The sequence below is a fragment of the Delphinus delphis genome, chromosome 1 (genome assembly GCF_949987515.2).
Source record: "Delphinus delphis chromosome 1, mDelDel1.2, whole genome shotgun sequence".
Taxonomy (NCBI): domain Eukaryota; kingdom Metazoa; phylum Chordata; class Mammalia; order Artiodactyla; family Delphinidae; genus Delphinus; species Delphinus delphis.
Genome location: NC_082683.1, coordinates 132,483,879 through 132,500,808, shown reverse-complemented (window position 1 = coordinate 132,500,808; position 16,930 = coordinate 132,483,879). Strand labels below are relative to the sequence as shown.

The following is a 16,930-nucleotide window of genomic DNA, read 5'->3' as shown; positions in this document are numbered from 1 at the left end:
AAGTATGTCAAGATAATAGGAGACGCTAACAGGCCGCGTGTGCGTCAGCATTCCCAGCTCTGCTGTGTTGGACAGGGGCCCTCCCCGGCCTCAGTGGCCGTCATGGGTGACGTGCTCTGGCTCGGGCATCTGGGGCGCTCACCTCTCCTTGGGCAGGCGGAAGCGGGGCTGCCGGTGACAGCGCTTGCAGAGGTTGAAGAGCCGGCGGACGATCCGATGGGTCTTCTTGAACAGCACTTTCAAGCTGACTCCCAGCTGCTGGTAGCGGTGCTGGAGGCTGGTGTCCATGGCCCAGAACTGGGAGATGGCTGTGGAGTTCAGGAACCTGTCGTCCGGCAGCCGCTTCAGCAGGGCCTGGAATTCCTCTGTGGGTAAGAACACGAGAGCTGAGCTGAGGGGCACCTGGATGGGTGCCCATCAGGAGGACCTCCCCCCTCCCCCCAGACCCAGCCCGCCCTTCAGTCACTGTATGAGGAAGGAGGCTTCACATCCACCCTCCCGGGCCCTTTTATTTCTTTCTTTTCAAACAGCCTTATTCAGAGATGATTGACATACCTTAAGATATGGATTCTTTCCCAACCTTCCTGTTTCTAATATGCTTCTGAATTTCAAAACACATCTCTGTCACCACCCACAGGGCCAATGACCTTGGGATGCATCTCTCTTGCCCTTTATACCGCCTTATAATTCATGCACAATCTTCTTCAATCACACCACCACACCCTTAGGGAAGGTGTGAGGCACTCATGAAGGTGAGGGCGGACAAGACTGGCAAATGCAGACACAGAAGAGGGAGCACCCAGCTCAGAAGTCTTCTTAGAAGCCTTTCAGTCCCTGAGACCAGCCTCTTCCCTCCACGTCCTTCTCTCTGACTCTAGAACACCTTTCCTCTCTTTTGAGATTTACCTCTTGGCCAGACACCCATTCTTTCTTGAAACTAACCCGGAAGCAATGTGCTTTCTGGTTCTTAGCTCCTACTGCAAGTCTGAGTCCTCCTCAGAGCTTCCTGGGCACAGTGTGTTTTCTGAATTCACGTTCAGATCTCTGTCTATGCACCTGCTTTTACTTGGAACCTGCAGCCATCACGTCTCCTGATGGGGGTCTGGACAGTCCTCCTTCACTCACTGGCAGTAATCCCTAGTGCTGAAAGCCCAAAGTCCTTTCCCACACACTCTAGCATTACCTAACGCATCCCACCACCATTGGTCCAATGCAGCTGGGGGGCCGGAATATGATACTCTCCTTAGCAACTGAATGCCTTGTTTAAGACCTGAGATGGCAATGCCTGGGGCCTCAGTTCATTCTGATTTCTCAAGTCCCTGGTTCTTCAGCCCCCACCCAGATGACTGGAAAAATCACACCTAGTAATGACATTAACAACTAGTAGTGTGTGCACAGTTCTTTTTATGAAACACTTAGGTATACAAAACAGCACAGAGAATAACAAGATAAACTCCCATGTGCCCACCACCTAGAGTTTGCCATTTTGCCATACTGAATTCAGATTTTTTTTTAAAAGAAATATGGCAAAGCAAATATACTTGAAGGCCCTAAACTTCCCCCTCCATCTTTATCTAGATGTAACTACTCTCTTGAATGTTTTCTTTATTACTATATTTTTTAACGTTTTCTAAAAATATATTTATCCATAAAAATATTAAGTATTGGCTAGTATGTTTTAAACATCAAATAGTACTAAATATGTATTATATTTAATATGTTATTACAGTATTACATATAAATGTTATTTAAATACAATTATGTATATATAATACATAACCTTTTTCATTTGCTTTGTTTTATCCAGTATTGTTTTTTTGAGATACATCCATATAACTATTATTCATTTAATACTGAAATGTATGAGCGTATCACGCAGAGTTCTTTATACTTTATCTACATTGCTCCATATGGGCCATCCATCCACCTATTATTATCATTTTCCCTCATTTACAGATGAAGAAATGGAGGCACTGAGGAGCTTCAGGGCTAAAGCAAAGTTAGACAAAGGGTCAGTAATAGAGTGTGTGAGGTCTGTCCAAGCTGTTATAACAAAATACCACAGACTGGGTGGCGTAAACAACAGAAATGTATTTTCAGAGGCCAGAAGTCCAGGATCAGGAGGCTGCTGGCAGGTTCTGGTGAAGGCCCTCTTCTGGGTTGCAGATGGCAAAATTCTTGCTGGGTCCTCACATGTTGGAAGAGGTAAGGGATCTCTCTGGGGCCTCCTTTATATGAGCACTGATCCCGTTCATGAGAGCTCGGCCCTTAGGACCTAATCAAATCCCAAAGTCCCCACCTCCTAATACCATCACCTTGGGCATCAGATTTTCCACATATGAATTTGAGGGGATACAAACATTCAAGCCATAACACGGAATAAGAACTCAAAACCAAGCCCTCTGAATCTTAGTCTCAAGGTGACATTGATATCAGTTATACCTGCAATAAGCAATCACCAGCATGTACTCGGTGCCTCCTAGAAACATGCCGTGTGCCTCATTCATTCAACAAATATTCACTGTGCACCTTGTGTGCAGGCACTGTGGAATCTGTGGCAAACAAGACAGACAAGGCCTATGGCCTCAATTATATTTACCTTAGCTTATTAAGTCCTTGAAACGCATCACTTTGGTAGGTATTAGGTCTGTTTGCATATACAAAAAAAGAAAATGAGTTCAGACTTGGGGTGGTCATATAACCTGCTGGAGGTCACCCAGCCAGTTAAGCGGCTGAGCCAGGAGCCAAGCTGAGCGCCCCGGGTTCTTACCCCGTACCTCTCAGCCACCTCCCATTGACAGGGAGGAAATCTGGGCTGACTGACTGCTCACCTGACTCCTCAAACTGCTGGTTGTGAGTCACCCAGGAGTCCTGGATCTGCAGCAGGCTGTCCTCCATGGCCTGGATGTCAGCGTCAGGACAGTTGCATTCTGGGAAGGTGGGGCTGCACTTGCACCAACAGTCATTCTCCTTGCAGATGAGCTCGCCCTCAGAGCTGCATGTGATGTAGCTGAGCGCAGCGGTCACGAAGCGCTCCCGCAGGTACTCGGGCAGCAGCACCTGCAGGCCTAAGGAAAGGACGAGTCGGGGAACTGCCGGGCAGGGCCAGGGAGTACTCGGTTTCCCACACCCAAGGCTGCAGGATCCCCAGCTGGGGTTCTGCTGACTTGTGCATGCTGGGCCCAAGAATGGCCACCCCAGGCCCCGATCCTGCTGAGCTGGTTGGGACACAGGGTTATTGCTGTCCCAGTGACAGATGGGGCACGTCAAAGCTCAAGGCTTAGTCAAACCCCTCACATCAGCCAAATTGAGAGCGTGCATATCATATGAACGGGCTTATTGGCTACGTGTCAGCATTTCTAGGATGGAAATGGGAAGATGTTTCAGATAAAGGAAGAGCTTATAGCCCTCGTGGGGGAAGAATCAAGGCTTGATGGGCTTTTTTGCTCTGCCTCCAATTGCCATCCTGTTTCTAGCTTCTCTGAGGTGAGAGGCAGGCCTCCTAGGATACTTCTGAATGCTGACCCTCCTGGGCCTCCCACCTTAGCCCCGATGACCAAGGAGGCTGTCCTGCTTAGGAGGTAGGGACAAGGTGATGTGGGTACACAGTGGCCAGGCACTACAGCAAGCACTTTCCATATACAACTACAAGCAACACTGTGGTCATACTGAGGCTCTTATAATGAGGAAATCCCAGTCCAGTGACCACGGTGACCTGCCCAGGTCACAGTGCTGGGAAAGTCAGCTTGGTGTCAGACCCTGTCCTTGTCCCATTGGGTCATACTGCATAACTGGGACTGGCTGCCTATCTCAGGGTTTAACCCTTAATGCGATGTGAAAGCAAGATGGCGATGGATGCCCCAAGTTCAGTTGAGCCTGGATAGATATGAATGTCTCTCAGCTCTCTTTTCTAATTAGCTGCCTCTGGTCTTGAATATAACCCACTAAATTGCTCCGAGCTTCAGTTTTCCTACCCATCTGTGGTGGATATTGGTTCACCAGCAGCAGAACAGATTCCTAGTTGGCTTCAAGCCACACAGGGCGGCTGTTGGAAGCATATCCAGAGGTGAATGAAGGACGGGCATGCCTTTGGTTGCAGCCCAGCCCGGTTCGAGGTCAGACCTGCAGGAGGCTCTCCCAGCAGGGACACTGGGAGAAACTGTGCCAGGAGAGGGAGGGACGCGAGGACTTCTGGACGGGATGAGCTCCCCTTTCATCAGATATCTGCCAGCTCTTTATTGTCACACCCTTGACCTTGTCCTTGGCAGGAAATCAGAGAGCCCAAAGTATGTAACCCAGTCTCGGCAGACCTCAAAATATAACTTAGAATTGCAGCCGTGGTAGATGTTTGTTGTTCTTGTTTGTGATCTACCTCCTGTTCTGAACGGCTGCTAAACCTTCCTTTCTTGACGTGCCCACAGTGGCACTTGAGCAGCCCTCCCCATGCACGCTGTCCACACACGCTTGCTTTCAACACTCAGCCCTCTCCAAGTCCTTTCCTTTCACCTCCCCCATTAGCTCCCTCCTCCTCCTAACATTTCCTATTGCTACAAAATAAGTGCCCCGAGCAATGTCTGCATGAGTGATGGGCTATAAAATTAAATAGCATAAACTATTCCAAATGAACCACCAGACACTCTGAACTTCAGCCCATCCAGGGACCTAAGAGAAGAGGGATGCTAATTGCATTGGGCGGCTTTAAATACAGGAGTCTTTTCCTCCTTTTTGTATGCTTCTTGATGCCTAAAGCATTGAGGGGTTACGTCTGGCTCAGGTTGCCTGGAATTTGTAATCACAGATCCTGGGTGACGGCTATCGATTTTATAATACCAAGACAATAATATCCTAAACAGAGTCCAACTCAGGCCTTAAGAAGAATGAACTTTTCCCATTGCCAAACAGCTCTGTCTGAATCAGTTTGCATGGCTCTGCCCCCAGGATGCTTGGGGGACAGACAGCAGGAGCTGAGTGCCTCCCCTTATCTCCCAGCTCCAGACCTAGGGTCGTTCCCCTTCCTTTCGCTTTTCTGTTTCTGCCTGTTTTGTCCCCAGTTAAGGCTCCTATTCTTCTCAAACTCTTCTCCTGGCTTTGATCTCCCATTGAAGACTGCAGACTAGTAACAGAAAGCAGGGAACACTCTCAGGTTAACCAATGGTCCCACAGTTTGTGTAGCTCTTAGTCAAGCTAGAGACGGTACCCCATAACCACTCTGCAAAGGCCAGCTACTCCCCAATGTGTACTTAGGATAAAGCAGAGAGTTCTTTGGACATCAAAGGAGATCGCCAACGAGATCAAGGTATATGATGATGGATGTGCTGTTGCTGTAGGATAGTGACAGAGGTCCTGGAAAGGATGGGAGGTGGGAGGATTTGGGTGTCCAGTGGTTTGAGCAATGGTCGAGGTGTAAAGTGAACCATGTCAGAAGTTTTCTCAAAAGAATGATGGAAAGTTGTTAAATACAAGTTCCAGAACTAGTGGTAGTTCTTGTCTTCAGAAGGGTTTAGCCAAATGGGGCAGGCAGGACTTTTTCCTTTTGGTGATCTAAGTTGTTGTTGTTGTTGTTGTTTTTTACCGTGTATGGAAAGTGTAAAAACGTCACAGGGCTCCTTACCGAGTAACTGCACTTTGTTCTCCGGACTCTGTACCAGGACAGAGCTGACCGAGTCCAGGTTGTCGTAGTTGCTGCAGCCCAGGGGACCAGTCCTGGTCTCTGTGACCTAGAGAAGGAAGGGCAGGGGGTGGGTTTATATAACAAGCTGAGACCTTCCCTTTGCACTTCCCTTTTCCGGTCAGCCAATCTCAGGCTCTATGTCCTGTCCTGGACCAGCCCAAGGAAAGGCATGTATCTCCCTACCCCAGGAGCATAAAGCCACTTTTTCCCTTGTTCTAAGACAGGGAGTATCAGTGGTATAGGGCTGGTGGCAGGAGTTGTACATAATTGGAAGCCTTTCAGAGGGAGCCAGAGGGAATCTGAGTCTGGGAAGAGGAAACTCAATGTAGGCAGTGGAAGCTGGAACCTTTGTGTTGGAGTTCCCCCTTCTCCTCCCCCAGAGGAAGAAAGGAGGGCAGATGAGGATGCTGTCAGCCCGCTGGCAAGCCCAGCTGCATCCACTTGATGTGATGCTCACAGGCTTTAGGGATCCCGAAGATGAAAAGCACTAGAGAAATATGAGTATTATTATTAATATTAAACATTTAAATCCCACCTCGGCACTGAGACGTCCTTAGAGAAAATCAGCCATGGGCTTACTGCATATTTTAATAAGCGTATTAAATATACATAAACTCTTATAGCTATGTAATATTCCAAAACACCGCAGTCATTTTAACATATTATAAAGTTGGCCTATCGGTTTTTCCCTGATGTTTAAAGTATAAGATGAAAAATGGGGAGCTTTAAATGCACTGAAATAATTATGTAATAAGAATGATGGGGACCCGAGGCCCTTTCTTCTCAGGATCTCCAGAGGCTTTGCCAAAAATCAATCAACCAATCAACGAGTATTTATTGGGCAGCCACTGTTCAATTCCCTACCATTTAGCAAACATTCATAGAGTGCCTTTCTCGGAGTTCTTCAAGGAAACTGGCCCTGAGACCTCTGACCTTCTCTCCTAGCTCCGGGCACCTCGGCTCCGCAACAAGCATACAACTTGCAGTTTTCCATCCTTTTCTGCGAGTATTTAGTTAAAGCCTGGGTCCTCCACACACTAAAGGCTCTACAGAGGTAAGCTCATAGTTATTTTGCTCACGAGGTTGTCAACAGCACTCAACAGGGTGCCTGGCACATAGCAGGTACTCAATAAATTAGAGAATGTATGAGTAATCTGTTCCAGGCTTCGGGGGGTGGAGAGGTGTGCACAAAGGTGTACAAGTTATGTAGTGTGTCCTCCAGGAGGTTACACCCTGTGGGGGAGGCAGGTACATATCCAACTGACTGATACACATCCACATCGAGCAGGCGCAAAGCGCCATGAGGAGCCCTGAGGAAACCACAGCTCTAAACAAGGGAAGGAGTTGCAGAGGGGACACCAACTGAATTGGTCTTTAAAGGTGAGTAGAAAGTGGACAAGAAGAGAAGGGAGGGAAAGCACTTTGAGAAAAAGAAGGGGCAGCATCCCTGGTGGTCCAGTGGTTAGGACTCTCGGTTTTCACTGCTGAGAGGCCGGGTTCAATCCCTGGTTGGGGAAAACTAAAACCAGGGATTGAACGGCACGGCCCAAAAAAAAAAAAAGAAGGGGCAGCATGATCTACAACCCATGGGCTGGAAAGTGTGGAGTGTAACTGTCTGCCGTCCTACTAGTTACCGTGGTGAATACCAAAGTGTAAGTGACATGTTTAAAGAGAATTTAGTATACTTGGTCTTAAAAAATACACATGGAAGAGAGTAATTAAGTGAGAGATGGTATGACACAGACTAATACAGTAAAGAGAGAGACGGGAGAGAACCTTGTAGCTTAAAGCAGTCTGAGAAGGCTTCATGGAGAAGGTGATATATAAATTGGTCTTGAAGGATGAGGAGGGATGCGAGGGAAGGGGGGATTTGGGAGAAAAAGAGGTAACTGCAGACCAAGACCAAGGGGAAGCAATAGACACAGTGCATGAGAGGCAGCAAGACCCGGCATGGATCGGGGACGGGATCAAGGCCATGACAGAGGCAGGAAACCTCTGCACAGTTTCCAAGTTCATCCTCCAAGATCATGCCATTTAACCTTCCCACTAACTCGGAGACAAATCCCACTCCTATCACTCTTCAAAGAAGGAAACCAAGGTTCTGGGAGTTACAGTACTCGAGACCACAGAGCTGCTGAGTTAGCTGAAACAGGGTTTTGACTTTTTAGTCCTCAGACTCCAGTTCAAAGCTCCGGGCCTCCTGTGAGGGCACGTCAAAGGGCTGCAGAAAATTAAAATGAGGTAAACCCATTTAGATAATATCACCCTAAAAAACAAGTGTAAACAGACCAGTTCATCCAAAGTATTTTAGCGATCTGCCCTCTCTTCAGAATGTGAACATGGGCTAAGACAAATTGTATACACTTTAGATATTATTATCCCATATTACAGATAAGGAAACCAAGGCCAGATAGGTTAAATGATTTCTTCAAGGTCACACAGCTAGTCACCTGCAGGGCTACGATTCATTTGACTCATTCATTTATTCTTTCACTCATTTATTCATCTATTACATATTCAAAGAGAATCCAAAACTCACAGTAAGACAGCCACTACCATAAGGAGTTTACAGACAAGGAAACATGTTTCTATAATCCTGGTGCTCCACGTGAGCCTACCTCCCTCCACAGGTGGGCACTTGGTGCTGAATAATGTCTCTGTATTGAGTGAGTTGGTGAGTGGCTAGTTGTCAAACTGCAGTGGGAAGGCAGAGTCAGGCTTATGTCAAGGTAAAGTCTTCTTTATCCACACGGTGCAAAAATTCCTATAAGAAGAGCTATGGCCAAGGACTAGCCCAGCTACTCTGGGGAACCCTGCCTCTCTTGGAATGGGATGGGCTGAAGGGCAGAGTGGGATGCTGAGTGTGGTAGTTGGGAGATTTGCCTGTCCCCACCTCCAGGTAAGCTGGCCACCATACTGTCCTGAGTTCTGCCCTGGCTTTTCTGTCCACCCACTCCTGAGTTGAACACTCACCAGCAACAGGTGAGAAAGCTACACACCTTACGCAGAAGTAGGACGACCCCCAAGGGGGCACATATAGCACAGCCACTTTCCTCCCCTTTATCCTACCACTATGCCTACCTATCTACCACCAACCCGTCTGCTTCCCAACCCCCGCCCCCGCCACCACAATCTTGTTCAATATTCTGGGGCCGGCTCTGATGCGATTTTCTGACCTTTACTTTGCTATTTCCAAAGGTCAGTTCTACAAGAGGATAATCAATTAGGTAAGTCATTGAAAGGGTGTGAGTAGCTCCACTGTGTTAATTGTGGCACAAGGACAGGAATGAAGAAGAGACAAAGACCATGATCCCCCTGATCATTTCCTGTTAGAGGAAATGACTCAAGCCAGATCTCCACGAGTGAGGAAGGCTCACGCAGGTTTTACTAGATCCCAAAGTCATTGCTCTTTCCCCTGCTACTCTGCTCTGAGCCACCTGTCTTCCCTAGAGAAGCAAGGAGGTGGGAAGGAGAAGGGGAGCTGGAGAGGGTCCTCTTGCAGACATTGCCTGAGCACTGACTTGATAAGCAGGATGAGCTGAGGACACCTCCCCCCGAGGGATGAAAGCCCCAGAGTCCCTGGCAGGTTGGAGCGGAGAACCCCGTGCCTCTCCCTGTAGAAGAGGCAGACAGCTTTGGCGGATTCTAAAGAGGGCCCCCAGAGGTAATGGAAAGTGCAGCTCACTCAGGCGCAAGCATTCAAAGAGCGCCTCAGATAAGCTTTCGGGAGAAAATAATTGTGTGCTAATTGGCCTGTTGATAGAGACAGTCCTGCCTTCAGAAAGCCCTGATGGATCTCAGGTTCATTAGCGCATCCAATTTTCCATAAATGCCAGATTGTGCAAACCCTCGTTCCAGTGAGCCTGTTCTCCTCCCCCTGCCCTTAACTCCCTGGCTGCTCTTGTCCTACCGAGGGGGGCACCTGCAAAGCTAAGCTCGAGTGAAATGGGCTTCTAATTGTGAGCGATAGGGCCGGCCAGGAGAGCACGGCTGACAGTGTGTGTGATTCAAAGAGCTGCAAATTGAATCCCAGGCTGCTACAGGGAGAAATTTGGACAAGTCACTTTAAGAATGCTTGTGAGAACCACTCCCTCTTGCCATCCTGCAATCCACGTGAACTTTTATGTGGGCTCTTTTCGGGCAGCTCATGAGCATCTCAAACCCTCCTCACTAAGTCCCTCCTCAGCCTTCAATGAATCAGAGGGTGAGCTACAACTAGGAAATAGGCCCCTCCCTTCCTTCAGGGCTCCGATCCCTTCCTGGGAATTATGGACAGGATGAATATGTATTCAGCCCTTTACAGTTTTCAAAGTGTTTTCATGTGAACTATATCATTTGGTGTCACCCCCCATCCTACGGTAGAGTGAGGGGTGATATTTACAATATGTTATTCACAGTATGTATCAGCAGGTAGGACGTCACTCATCAGGAGAGGTGCCAGCCGTAGTGCCAAAGCAGGGCTCTGAGGGTCTCCAGAGTTACATTAGTCCTTTGGTTACTATTAGGGGAGATCCCGGGGTTCCAGGGGAGAGATAAAGGTGGTTAGGGTGGCACACAGCAGATTGGGTGAAGATGATTTACCAGCCTGTATGGAAGTGTTTTAATATTTTAATCACTGATGTGGTCATATCAGCTGAATATAAGCCCTGGGTACAGGTGAGTAAAACAGTTGGTAAGTCCATGTCATGGAGTTCAATAACTAACTTCCCAAGACCATAGGAATAGTAAGTATCAAGGTTGAAACCCAATCCCCAGTCTTCTCACTTGAGTAAGTTCGTCTCCCACTAAACCAGGTAACCTGCCTTCCGCTATCAGTCAGGCATTTTATTGAGTGTCTCACCACACACCCGACACTGTGAAGGGACCTGGAACTGTATGCATGTGAAAAGAGTCCCCACTGATCTAAGCCCTGCTGTTGTGTGTGGGCAGGTGGAGATGGGCATGTAAACAGCTGCAGTCTAATGTGACAAATCCTGCAACAGAGGTATGTACTGACCAGGGTAAACCTTGCAACAGAGGGGGATGTTCAGTGGGGTCTCGGGCGTGTGTTGGATAAACAAAAGGGGGCAGGGTGCCTCTTTCTCCACATTAGTGAAAAGAAGTTGCTAACAAAGGGTAGAAAGTAAGAGCACCTTTGCTTAGAGAAACAAGCAACAGGAAGATATGCTCGAGGGTCTTTCCTTCACCAAGGCTGAGCAAATGGGCAGAGCCCCTCACCTCCACCTCACCTCCATCCAGAGCAATGACCACACTGGAAACCAGCTCAAGCCCTGAGAAGGCATGTTCAGGAGAGGGAAGTAGGTGGCAGGGGCTGCAGTACCAGCAGAGGAGTGTGAGTTCACAGGGGTGTGCTGCAGGGGGACCCTGCTGTCTGGATCTGCAAACGCTGTGTGTTAAGGCAAAGAGATGGCCTCCTGTGGAACACCATTACTATCAGGACAAAATGGTCAGGTCAACCCTAGCAAGGGAGCAGCACTGTGGCACAGGATGCCAACACCTCCCTTTGCTCCTTAGTCTAGGGGTGCGTCCTTGGACAGGTCACTAAACTATGTGGAGATGAGCAGAGGGGGGAGAAGACACTAAATGCCTTGTTTTTTTTCATGGTTCTCTGAATTGCAACCCATGGGGAGAACCCACGGTGTTCCCAAACAGAAACAGCTACAGGTCAAGCAGCTCAGCGGAAGCTGAATAATCCTCTCTCATGCCACGTGGGACCGAGGAGTTCCAAGAAGAGGCTTCCGAGGATGGTGGCCCTTCTCTGGAGGAGACGGGCAGTGGCTCTAGTTCGAGAACGTGCACCTACAGGCACTATAACAGACGTGGATTCGAGTGCCTGCCCACCTCTCACGCTATCACCCACAGTCCTTGCTAAAGAAGTGAATCAGTGAGCCATGGTTGAGATTACGTAACCCCCGCTCTTTGTGTTGGCCTGAGATGAATCCTGAACCAGACTCTTTCTCCGGGGAATTTAGAACTGTGATACTGAGAGAAAAAAGAAATTTAAGAGTTGATCATGGACGCTTACAAAATTCGGAATAAATAATTATCAAGCACCTACTATGTACCAGGAACTGAGGATACTACAATGAGCAAGAGAAGAGTCCCCGTCCTGAGTGCACTGGCTGAGAGACGAAACAGATTACGTCCAGCCAGGGCCAGAGTCAGCTTCAGAGCAAGACAAAGCTAAAGGTGGGCTGAAGCCACCGGTGTACAGAAAGTCTAGAATAAACAGAGGAAAGAACAGGAGATGCAGGAAAATGAAGCAGGCAGAGATGAAAAAGTAGAGGCGTGTTCCAACAAGAAACAGAGTAACCTGGGAGCGTTACTGTTCTTTTACCACACCTATGTGTCTGGATTGGATCTAGTGTCTTGTTCTTAGAGACCTATGGTATCCTTCACCAGAGTTCTCTTAACAAATCATCTTGATACTGCATCCACCTTGTTTCTTTCAACTTAACACGCTTACAGGCACTTGCACACACACTGAGAAGAGCCCAACCCATGTGAAAAGTGGGGTCAGTGACTCATTCATTCACTCAGCAAACCTTTACTCATTATCCATAATGTGGCAGGCTCTGTACTCTCACCGGGAACCAAAGATGCCTGAGACCCAGTCCCTCCCATAAGAATCGCATAGTTTCAGAGGCTCTCACGTTAGGTAGCAATCAGTTCAAATGATAATCCGTATAAGGGAGGCATGTGTTTGAAACACTGAAGAGGAACATTTAACTACCTGGGAGTCAGGAAAGGCTTCACGAAAGAGTTACCTTTTTGAGCCAAGCGAAGAAGGGTTAGGAAAAGCCACTCAGGTGAACAGATGAGGATTGTAAGCGAAAAAGACAGCAGGTACCAGGAAGGGAGACTCAAGAGCATGGCATATCTGAACAAAGACTAGGAGGTAGACAGGACTGGCTTACATGGAATAAATGGTAAGTGAAGGGTTGAGGGGGGAAACAAGGGTTGAGAAGAGTGTAAAAGGAGCATTTGGAGCTGAAACTAAAAAGACAACAGGGACAGCAGGTCTTCAACTGCCTTCCCATTTTGTTGAGAAGAGGAATTATCCCTTTTCAAGGTCCACTTGTGCTGTGGCTCATGTCCTCTCTACATTTTCTAATTTGAACTTCTCAGAAATCCTTCACGTTAGAAATTATTCTGATTGTTCAACAATTTGAGAAGGATCAAATGGGGGCTCAGAGAAGTTTGGTAACTTGATCAAAGCCTTGCCATGAGCAGTGGTAGAGCTCAGACTCGCGGGTTCTTTCCAATGCCTCACACTGCCGCCCTGGATGGAAGGCAGTGGTTTGGGCTCTGTCCCATGTAGTCAAAAACCACTGAAGGATTTTAAGCAGGGGAATGATACGATATGACGATGTGCACTCGTGCGAGCAGCATAGATCGTGAATCAGGGAGCAGAGCTGAGAATGCAGATGGGAAGACTAGTTATGTGAGAAAATCAGGTAAGCGTGATGAGGTTCTGAATTATAGGAATGGCCGTGGGCATGACGAGGAGGCAAAGGGTAAGCTGAAGAGAACATGCAAGGGAGTGATTATAGTGATGGACCAAGAGATCTAAGTTGGGCAAAAAGACAATGAGGCCATGGAGGGATGAGAGAAAGTGAGAAGTTGGTCAGGTCAAAGGACAGGAAGGGACATTAATGGGACCACAGAGTTACTGATCCAGGCCTACCTTTCACGAATGGATAAGACCAATTCTTCTCCAACTTTGACACAGTCCACTAGAGGACTGAAGGGTGAGAGGGCTTCCACAGAGTTCTGTCTTCTTGGTAAAACCCACTCTGTGCTACTGCAGTTCTTTTTACATCATTTTAAGCTGCCTAAGATACCAGCCTCCCAAACGTACCCTAGCCTGTCTGAACTTCCGTCTTCCTCCTCTCTCAGACTCTCACTCCAGACACTGGCCATCCCCCAATCTGACCCCTTTTCTTCACTTAACCTCCATCATGCTCTCTGGATCTCATGATCACTCCTCAGCAAGAACATCTATAACCTCAATCTCTTCTCAAGAGTCCGCTTCACCTTTTCATTCTAAGCACAACCTAGCAGCTCTGGAGGATGTGGTTTCCCCTGCCGTCCTCTCTAGCAGTGGCTGTCTGCCTTCCCACACCTCACACTGGCATGAAGTGAGGTGGGTCTTCCGCTGTGATATCCTGAACACCGGTCCTCCTTCCTCTCTAAACGTGAAGACAATCACCCACTACTCCTCTGTGTTGCCGTCTATTTTTCTTGTCACTCCCCCTCCCTCACTGAGGATTTTCAGTATTTAGCTTGCTCACCACCCTCTTTCTTACCACCACCCGGGTCTGTATCATTCCTGCTGACGTCAGCATCCATATAGGTGATCCCTTAATACCCAGCCTCCCAGTCCCCTGGCCTCCTCACCTCCTTATCTTGTCCTCTATCCAACCCCATCTTAGGCTCCCACGCCCATGGCCGTGCCCCAGAACCTGACCCTCTGTAATAGCAATATAAAGCATTACACACTTGTACCTACTCTAGTCTCTTCCCTATAACAAGTCATCAAATCTACTGAGACTCCCAATCTTTTGACCTGGCCAACTTTTCACTATCATCCTATAATGGTCTCAGACCCCTTGATCCACCACTGTAATCACTCCTTTCTATATACTCTCAACTCCCTTGCCTATTTTTTCTTTCATCTTGTACACACACACACACACACACACACCCCTTGGTTAAATCCAGCTCTCCATCTCTCCCATGCCTGTCTGAACAAGACGTGCTGAATGTAGCTGATAAAACTCACAACGCCGCTGACAGGCCTCATGTTGTAATTACGACCATGAGTCTCAAATGAGTCAGTCCTTGGTGACACCCAACAATCCGGTCCATTTATCTAGTCATCTCGTCAGTTGATGACCTTAACGCTCTGAATGACCATTTCGTACATTCTTTTCTCAGCAATTCCTTCTTTCATTTAGCCATGGACTTTGCTTGTTTCATCAAGGAAACGGAATAAATCAGAAGAGAACATCCGCATCGTCCCATTGCCACATCTGCCATCCCACTGCACGTGTGAGCTGTGAGCTCTGTACAGCCTCCGCCTCCAAAGCATGAAGTGTTCATGGTCCTGTGTGAGACCTGCTGCTCCACTTGTGCCTGGAATAGCAACCTCTCACCACCTCGATTGCTTCTGCAATTATCTCCTGTCTCTCTGCACCATCACTTTCCCCCTCTCTACTGAGTCATTTTAATCAACATACCAATATTCTGGAATATCTCCCATTTTAAAAACAAAAACACAAGCTCCCTTGATCCCCCATCAGTCTCCAGCTATCACCTATTTTTTCTATGAGCCTTTACAGCAAGACCTTTAAAGAACTGTCTCTACTATTCTGATTCCTCACTTTGTTCTCTCTCTTGAACCTTCTCCACTCAGCCTTTTATACCCTTCATGCCACTGAAGCTACTCCTATCTAGGTTACCAGTTACCTCCATGATGCCACGTTGAAGGTCAGTTCTCAATCTGACTGCTCAACAGTTGCCTGCTCCTTCTTTTGTGAATCACTTTCTTCACATGGCTTTGTGATCCAGCTTTGGTTCTCTTCATACCTTTATGCTCTGTCTCAGCCTCCTTTGTTGAATCCTCCTCGTTTGGCCCATTTCTGAAAATTGATGTGCTTCACAACTCAAAGCCCTGGGGCCACTTGATTAGCTGCATTCAGTCCTCGAGTGATCTCATCTCCTCCTTTCCCAAAGTTTTAAATACCAACTACATATGTGGATATATTTGTAAGCCAAACTATATCTCCAATCATGACATTTCTCTTTAAATCCTGGTGTTGATAGCCAACTGCCTGTCAGATATCTTTAGTTAGACATCTAATAGGAATGTCAAATACGCTATGTCTAAAACTGAACTCTTGATTTATTTCTTTCAGATCTGCATCTCCCCCTAGTGTTATCCTCAGTTAATGAAATCACTGTTCATCAGGTTGCTCAGGCCAAAAAATCTCACGGTTAATCTTGACTCCTTTCTTCCAATTTCTTAGCTAACACTCAATAGGCTCTACCATCAAAACCTGGACCTGTGAATGTCTCACCACCTGTATAGCACCAGCTTTGTCCAAGCCACCACTGTTTCTCACCTTGACCAGTGCAGTAATGACTGCATTGGTCTCCAGGATCCCTCTTTCTCCTCTCTTCCCTGATCGGTAATACCCTCATGATCCAGGCCCTGCGACCACTGGAGCCTCATCTGCCACCTTACCTCCCTTTTGACTCCTTCCAGCTACACTACCGGTGCTCCTGGATCCTACCAAGCACACTCCCACTTCAGGGCAGTTGCCCTCACTCCCCGCTCTGTCTAGAATGCACTCACTCAAGATATACATGTGACTCACTCCCTTGCTTCATTCAGATCTCTGGTCTTCCCTAAAGTACCATGTCCCCATCACCCTCTATCTCCTTCCCTGACTTCATGTCTTTATACCATTAAGCCCACCTGACACTGTTCATGTATTTAATTATGTCTCCACCACTAGAATTTCAGCTTCGCGAGGGCAGGGACTTCATATGTTTTGTTCACTCTTGGATTCTCAGTATCCAGAACAGTCCCTGACACATACAGGTGTTCAATAAGGTTGGGATTGGCACACTACTATATGTAAAACAAATAATCAACAAGGACCTACTGTAGAGCACAGGGAAGTATACTCAGTACTCTGTAATAAACTGTATGGGAAAAGAATCTGAAAAGGAATAGATATGTGAATATGTATAACTCTGCTGCACACCTGAAACTAACACAATGTTGTGAATCAACTATACTCCAATATAAAATAAAATAAAAAAATTTAAATACTTATTGAACAAATGAATGAAAGAATGATAAAACTTCCTTGTGAGTCTTGGATGGGATGAAGGCAGGATGTAAGACAAGACTGAACCCCCTCAGCATCCTAACTTTATATTTAGAAGTAGAATATCCAGTGTTCTCAAGTATCTTCACTAGTCTTCCCTCAAACAACATGAACTGTCCTAGAAATCTTCTAGATGTCAGTAGAGAACATGGGATGAAAGTTATAGTTATTAAAGTGACAGTAACTCTTGAGCTTTTTCAACCATACATGAAATCCTATCACCCCTCTGCTTGTTTTCTATTGCACTTTCTCACAGCCACGTGATCTGGCTCCAGCCTACCTCTGAATTCCATCTTGGACCAGCATCCTTCTTGTTCATCTCACTGCAGTCACAGCAGTCTTCTCTGTGTTTCACCAA

The 16,930-nt window shown here is 47.2% G+C and overlaps 1 protein-coding gene across 1 annotated transcript in view; it reads right to left on the bottom strand.

Moving 5' to 3' along the window:
- Positions 1-16,930, bottom strand: part of BRINP2 (BMP/retinoic acid inducible neural specific 2) — a 117,687-nt gene that overhangs the window by 3,451 nt on the left and 97,306 nt on the right. Inside the window, exons 5-7 of the mRNA XM_060009723.2 lie at positions 5,612-5,717; positions 2,832-3,068; positions 143-365 (exon numbers count right to left, since the gene is read on the bottom strand). Coding sequence (XP_059865706.1) covers positions 143-365; positions 2,832-3,068; positions 5,612-5,717 — 566 coding nt within the window. The remainder of the gene's footprint in view (positions 1-142; positions 366-2,831; positions 3,069-5,611; positions 5,718-16,930) is intronic.